At 38.8% G+C, this 7798-nt stretch overlaps 1 protein-coding gene across 1 annotated transcript in view; it reads right to left on the bottom strand.

Annotated features, from left to right (window-relative positions):
- Window positions 1-2842: 2842 nt before the first annotated feature.
- The window catches only part of LOC103768810 (MARVEL domain-containing protein 2-like), a gene marked incomplete at its 5' end in the record, with an annotated part of 5645 nt that continues 689 nt past the window's right edge, over window positions 2843-7798 (bottom strand). Inside the window, 5 exons of the mRNA XM_008935966.1 lie at window positions 2843-2959; window positions 3934-3984; window positions 4390-4561; window positions 5418-5554; window positions 6721-6753. Of these exons, the coding sequence (XP_008934214.1) occupies window positions 2843-2959; window positions 3934-3984; window positions 4390-4561; window positions 5418-5554; window positions 6721-6753 (510 nt within the window). The remainder of the gene's footprint in view (window positions 2960-3933; window positions 3985-4389; window positions 4562-5417; window positions 5555-6720; window positions 6754-7798) is intronic.

A 7798-nucleotide genomic window follows, 5' to 3' on the forward strand; every position in this document is an offset into this window, starting at 1 on the left:
TGTCCTAGGTTTATAGCTGAGCTGACATCATATGGTCTGGAATATCCCTTTGGTCAGTTGGGGTCAGCTGTCCTGGTTATGTTCCCCCAAGCTCCTGTCCCCCCATCCCACTGTGGGGGAATGTTAGAAAGAGCCTTGGTGCCGTGCGAGCACTGCTCAGTGACAATCACAGCATGGGTGTTCTCAGCACCCTTCTGCCTCCCCACACAAAAGCACAGCACCAGGAGGGCTGCTGTGGGAATCAGCTCAGCCAGACCTGGTACTCCAATTCATAAAACGTTAAAATGGGAAAGTGTTTGCAAGCTGACAGTTTTCACAGAGGAAGAGAGAAATGAGACTTCTTTCACAACAGGTATGTTTTTTATTGTCAAGGCCAAGAATTTCAATGCTGGACAGGAACACAGAATATACAATCATTTTGCAGATTATGATTGTCCAAATGCTTCAAATACCACCACAATTTTAAGATTAATAAGCTGGATACTGGGTAGCTGCTTCTACAATTTCAAATCAATTAGGTTTTTCATTGCCACAAGTATCCTTGGCAGATACATTGTCATGAAAGCTAGTTCACCCTACTATGCAATACAAATTTTTGGTTACATTTGTTGGGTGCTGCCTGCAAAAATGTTACAGTTCAGTAAAGAGTATGCAGATGCTGACACAGTTAATCTTGGTCATTGGATATCCAGCTGTTCATAAAGACAAAAGAACAAAAAGTGAGCCCTTTTATTGATTTATTTAGTTTCAGTTTGAAAACTATTATATTCCTGGAAACTGGTAGTCTTTTGGACTTTTCTCATTGTGGCTCTGTGCAGCCAGATGGGCACCTTCTACGGGGAAGGCTCAAGGATAAAAATTCTTGTTATATGCACTCAGTGTCTGAGGACCTATTAAGGGTGCAGATTGTAAACATTCTAAAGAAAACAGCTTCTTTTTAGCACTTTATAAACATCAATTCACTCTTAATCTTGGGTTAACCTTCTTCTCCTTGTACTGATGCAATGCCCTGCATTCCCACTGAGAAAAAAAGAGAAACCTGGGTGCACAGTGAGGAGTCATGCAGATTGCAGGGATCTAGACAAGGACCTCTCTTAAAAAGAGTGACAGAGCAAGGCACACCACTGACTCTTGTCTGACTGCAGATTGATGAAAATACTGAGGTGCCTTCCAGGTAGACAAGACCAAAAAGCTTTCAAATCAAGAGGTGCTGTGTTTTCAGATTCTTCTCTTGTGCTATTTACTTTATTCACTAGAATGTTTGGAACTAAGGGGTTGATAAAACTGGAATGCCAGCTGTGTAAACATGAAAGTAGGTTTGTAGCCAGCAGGATTGTGGTGCGAATAATAAGGGCTCAAAACCCAGAAGGGACATAACTGCCAGAGCAAGATGCACTAATGCATTTTCAGTACTGAGGAACAGAGCAGGTACTTCCACCCCTGTTCTACACTGGAAACAGCTTTCCTGATGTCTTGCCTATAAGTTAAGGCAAAAGTCAGAAACTTTCTTTTAAAGAAAAAAAAATTATCACTAACAAAATTTAATAAGCATAATCACAGCACCTTTTTCTAATAAAATGACTCTATAAACAACAGAGTAACATGGCTACACTGGTGTTTTGGTTTTTTTCTTCAAATTAAAATATATTTCAGAACAGACAAATTGCAGTTGTAGAAAACTACAAATAAACTACCAATGCTTCTAGCAATTTTAGTAAGCAGAAAAACCAAACAAACGTGAAAAAGGATACAAAGAGAAAATTTACTGGTTTATGAAAACATTTGCATATACAAAGCTATCCCCAAGATAAAATACAAAAACGTATGATGAATTTATTCAGATATGCTCTGGAAAACACATCTATTAAGACATTTTACCTGGCCTTACAAAAGCTACTAATAATTTGTACTTTGAATGAGAATTACTTGGTCTTGGTCTTGAGAATTCTTGAGAATTACTTGGCTGTACTTGGTCTCTGAATGCCAAATTCACTAACAGCTGCTGCCTACCCAAAAAGTCCTGTTACTTGCTGATGATGAATAAACTGTTTTCCCTTTAAACCCCTGGGTTCCTACTATGACCCAGAAAAGGGACACAGAGCATACTGGCCTATAGCAACAGTAACGGAACACAAGTCTCATCCTGCACCTCTATTCCTTTAACACCACATAGACATCACCTCTAAAGAGAGGAATTTTAAAAAAAAGGCAAACAACAAAGCCCCAACACTTACCCACTCTGCTCCCCCAGTTGCTTAAATAGGAAATTATTCTGCATCTCTCATTGAGTGCAATTCCAGGTAGCTTCTGACAGACAGCAGAGCATTTGGAAACACAACATAAAACACCTTATTAAACTCATTTTTGGCTTGCCAAAATTATTAAATACGATTAAGCACTCCACCAACTCCCAGCCAGAAAGAAGCCAAACAACTCTTTCTGGTACCATTAAGATGCCACCTATAAGTAAAATCTAAAATTGTTAATAGCATTTCTGTGCAGGCTTTTGATATGGTATTTAGAACTGCTTTCTCTGGTGGGCTTTGCAAGTTTGCAAATACAGTATTTTCAAGTAAAGTACTCATATTTAAGAGGCCAGGCTGCATAGTGTCTAACAAAAGCAGAATGTTACCACAGGTTTTCTAAATTTATCTGATAACTTCATTACATTGTTTTAAAACTGGATCTGCATACAAAACCTACCAGTAATGTACAACCTCTAAGTAAGTGATAAAGTGATTAAACAATCCCCATGTGTACTGTTCTGAGAGTAAATAAATAGTTCAAAATATGCATCTCGATTTAAAAAATCAAAAATAGTATCCACAAAGTGAAGGCATAGCTAAGTTTCCACTTTCCAATTCATAACTTTATCATAGTCCTGAATTCGTTGTTTTATGTGAGAAAGCTTATTCTTTAGGTATTCACATCGCTCCTTTTTCTCCAAGAATGCAGGGTCCTGCCAAAAATATGAAAAAGTTCACATTAATACATTACACTTTCAGTCTCTTCCAAGAATAGTCTATTATCAGTTACATTCTTGATTAAGGACAGTGTATAAATATTCTCACAAATAACACGCTTTCCCTGGCCACCATTTCTAATTTCCTGCTTCCCCTTCCTTCACAAAAGGCTGGAAAAAGAGGTTTTGCTTTTATATGCTGTAGTTACTTAGTAAACAGAGAAGTCCTTAAACAGAAATCTTCAAATATAATTTACATCCTACCACATAATTTAGATTTTAGATGTGTGTTGTGGTACGTCTAATAAATCCTTCCTTTCCAAAAAGCACTGAAGCTTACAGGAAAATGGAGACAAAATTTTAATTTAAAACCCCCCCAAAAAAAAAAAACCAAAAAAAAACCCCTGTGGTATTTGTAATTCACTGTGTTTGTAATGGAACACAGGTAGACATTTACAACATGCATTCAAGAATGACAAAGTGAAACCTCTTGGATTACACTAAAGACTACTTTTTGAGAGTCTATGCTCCATGCCACAAAAAAATTACAAAACTTCTTTTCAAAGGTAGGACTGTGTTTTCTGTTGTTATCTTATCTATCCATTGGCTGTGTCAGTCAGTAAATATAAGTGAACTGGATCCCCCAAAATAATGAACCTTCTGAATGCAGAATGCTATTCAGAGAGAAACAGAGATGAGACAGACTCTCAGAAGATGAAAACACTTAGCTGTTGTGGGATTTTTTTTTCCCCACATCTGGCTAATGTAATCATCATACTCAACTGTTGGTATGAGTGGAGTGGGTTATGTGCTAGCTTTGCTGAGTTTTAGAAGACAAAATATGCAAAGCCCTGTAGCAGCTATGGATACCCTGAGGTGGCAAGTTGTACCTGGTGTCAGACAGGCTGGCTATTTACACTCTCTCTGCTACTCATTAGACTCACTAGCAATGTAAAGCTGAAAACACTCACGTTTTTCTTCTTCCTGTACTCTTGCAGAACTTTTGATATCCTTTCCTGTTCCTAATAATGAAAGAGACCACAAGTTTTTAAACACTGAGTGTTCATGTAAATTGTACTAAATGCTTGTCAGAAGTACAATTCTCATCTCATCAATCCATCCCAGTTGTAGCATTTTACTTGTAAATCTTGTACTTGAGAAATGGTGAAAGTACATTAACTGAAACTCACTCAAACTTGAAAGCTACTAGCAAAAACCTCAAACCAAAACCCACAAAAACATGTAAACAACTAATAGAAAGTTATTATTCTTGACTGATGACCAAACAGGGAATAACATATTTAGGGAAACTTTCTCTCCCACTGCATCACCAGCAGCATCAGAAGATGCTGTGCCCCAGCTGAATGTAGTCACAAACTGCCTGACACCACACTTGTTTTCCACGAGCCAGTTTCACAGGTACTTACATACAAGCTTTCAGGATGGTGAGGGAGCTGTCTCAGCAATGCATCCAGCTCATCAAACTTCTTTAATACAGCATGAACTTCCACAGACAGTTCTTTATACTCAGCAAACTGGTCATTGAACACTGCTTTGTACCGGTCTCGCATCTCATTTGTTTGAATTGCTGGGTATTTCCTTAAAAAAAAAAGTTTTCAAGGACTAGTTTTAGAGGTAGGACTTAAACACATGGACCTTTTACCTTGAGAGTGTATTTCTGTATTGTTTGCTAGTATCACAACCTTCTGAAATTTCCATCTATGTAAAGCATCGAAGTCAGAGAAGCACAAAATGATTGAGGCTGCTGGAAGGGACATCCAGAGGTCACCTGGTCCAACCCCTGTTCAAGCACGGCCACACAGAGCTGGTGGATCAAGACTGTGTCCACACAGCTTCTGAATATCTCCAAGGACGGAAACTCCACTGCCCCTCTGGGCAACTTGTGCCAGTGTTCAGTCACCCTCACAGTGAAAACGATTCTTCTAACGTTCAGGTGGAACTTCCTGTGTCTCAGTTTGTGCCCTAGTCTATGGCAAATAGTATAAAAAGTAATTTATGATCTCATACTTCACCATGGAAGGACCCACCCTTAAAAGGGACCATGTTACAGATTTAGTGCTTTTGTAAGTACAAGAGTCAGTCACATTTCAGGGGCTAAAAAAACCAAGAAATTTCTCATGTATTTTATTATTTTCTAAACTGTCTGTGTGGCAGTCTTCCATTCCTCTGGCAGTTACTGCAATTCCTAAATGATAACATTCTGTTTTAACATTTGAGGTTTGGGTGGGGTTTTTAAAATTTAAGATTTTTTATTTATGTTACTGGTTCTAACCCCCATCCTCTCCATTTTTAGCATTAACTTAACAAAGAAATATGAGTTCCCATGGCACATGGATGGCAGAGAAACCATGAGTGTGCACATGAGAAGTGCTGAGTGGAAAACATCCCTCAAGTGTTCACCATTAGGTCTGCTCACCAAAGGCAAGTGACTTACGCCAAGTAGTCTGGCATCACGATAGGTTTGGGAATGTGGCCTGCAGGAATATGTCCATTAAGTAGTTCTGGTTTCCTTTCCACTGATTTAAACTGTCTGTAAGTGACCTCTTCTCTTGGTCTGTCATCAATTTCATACTGTTTTGAAAGGAAAAAAAAAAGCTCTTAATATAAGTCAGTTTTATTTGAAACGGAATATACAAAATTCACAAAACACCCAACTCACTTGAAGACAGAGATACAAGTATTGGTAGAAGAATAAAGGCATGGAAGCAAATCACAGTTATTTCTTACAAGCCTAACTGTAATTAGAAAATCAGTTAAGCATTGCAGTAATGTTTCTCACACGGTGTCCATCTTTAGTTTGTCCTAGCAGTGATACCAGTGACAGATAAATACTTCTTGGGGCTTGGAAATATTTGTCTTGTCTGCTTTAAAAAAAAATTTTAAGGAAGTTTCCTTGGATACCCATCTAAGCTGTGAATGAACAGGAATCACTCAGTTCCCTGGGGTTTCCCTTCCCCTTGTTTCCTACCACACAGTTTTACTCCTTGATACAGAAACAAAAGCATGTGGATTCTTGCTGGAACACATAAAAATGGATCCTGATCCAGTGCTGAAGCAACAGAGAAAACACTGAGAGGAAATCCACAGTATCTAACAGGAGCCATTTAAGACAGAAATAAATACACCATAAACTCTATGGGAATCATCACCACCTGCTGTTAAGATCCTATAGAATCTCCAGGGTTACGCAACTGCATCCTCCTGCGGCGGAAGCACTAAAACTGCCAACCCTTCAAAACAGGCAAGGATGTCTTCAGAGCAGCCTTGGAGAAACAGGAGCAGGCTCGACCTGTAATGCACCTGCACCCATCTGCTTTCACCAGCTCTCCCCCAAATGGAGCAGGCAGCCAGGAGGAAAGAGGGGCACCGAAACCCACAGTGCATCGGGTGACCTGCTGCTCCAGCCAGGTCTCCACACTCTCTGTAAACCCTACAGAACTCAACACTTCATAAAAGAGGGGAAGCACACATATGAGGTGGTCATCAGATTTGCTACTGACAGTAAATTTTACAACCTAGCCTAACTTCTAGGCTAGTTACTAGCAGTAACTTCTTTACAAGCTTCTTCCAAATCTTCTGGGTAAGAGAATGTTGTCCAGGCTACATTAAAGATTTAAACCTAATCTCTTCCAAGCCAAATAAGTAAATGAATAGAAAGGTCAGTAAAAACAGTCACAAGAAAATGAACAACCACTTGGAAATACCAGTAAACAGAAAAATAAATTAGTATTTCCTACCTTCTTTTCTGGAAAAGAGGACTGTGTTCTCATCTGTTAAAAAACCAGAAAGTTTTATTTTCAACAGAAATTGTATGCAAAAGCACAGACTCTTAAAATCTAAACTTCTTTTCAAAATCATGATGTACATAGAATTGCATTTATATTTGGGTATGAAGAAATTCAGCACAAGGAATATTTTCAGATCAATTCATTTAAAGACTGTTTAAGAACGGTGGAATGAAAACAAACCACCCAAAACCCAGAAAACAGCTGTAGGAAACAGCTTGCAGGAAATACCCCATCCACTTCCCAGTCTCCTTTATTATTTCACATTCCAGACCATATTAACTCATGTGACCCTCTGCAGCCTGATTCAATGCCTAGAAAACACGACAGGGCTCTAACAAGCAGCTCAGCCAGCAGCTGTCCTGCACAACACCCTCCACAGCCTAGCCTGCATTATAAATGTATTCTCTTTAGGAAGATTAGAATTATAGAATCATTTATGTTGGAAAAATAAGTAACTGAGGAATAAAGCTAAGTAAAACTTCAGTAATAAAGGAACACTTATAGTGACAGGGAAGAGTGACTGAGCACCTTCTGTAAAATTACAGCTCTCTTACTAAAATCACCTAAACCTGTTTTCAGGAGGGGTCAGCATTTATGTAGGCTTCACATATATGAATTTTGATACTATATTAGAGTTTTGCTTCCCTGCCCCCCCCCCCCAAGTATATTTTACACAAATGACTTTAAATTCTCTGGTTGAGAGCAATTAACTCTCTGCTATTACAGCTTATCATTAACCAGGTGAGTATTGAATGCTTCTAGTTCGGGGCAAGGCCAGCAGCAGTGCACAATACTCGATGTGAGAAAGATCAGGTTAACTGAAATCTGAGACACCCAAATCTAGCCAACTCTGTTATTACTATTATTTTCTGATAACTACTGTAAGGAAAGGTGAAACGCCCTAAAGAAGTAGCTTGGAGTTTCGCTTGCAAGTAAAATCGGTATTTCATAGTGTTACAGTCATTCACAGTAGCACTTGATGTGCTGCTGAAAGTCCTGTCTTTAAGTAAGTGCTGGGTGGCTTTAA

This window comes from Merops nubicus, unplaced genomic scaffold, assembly GCF_000691845.1.
Source record: "Merops nubicus isolate BGI_N331 unplaced genomic scaffold, ASM69184v1 scaffold47652, whole genome shotgun sequence".
Taxonomy (NCBI): Eukaryota; Metazoa; Chordata; class Aves; order Coraciiformes; family Meropidae; genus Merops; species Merops nubicus.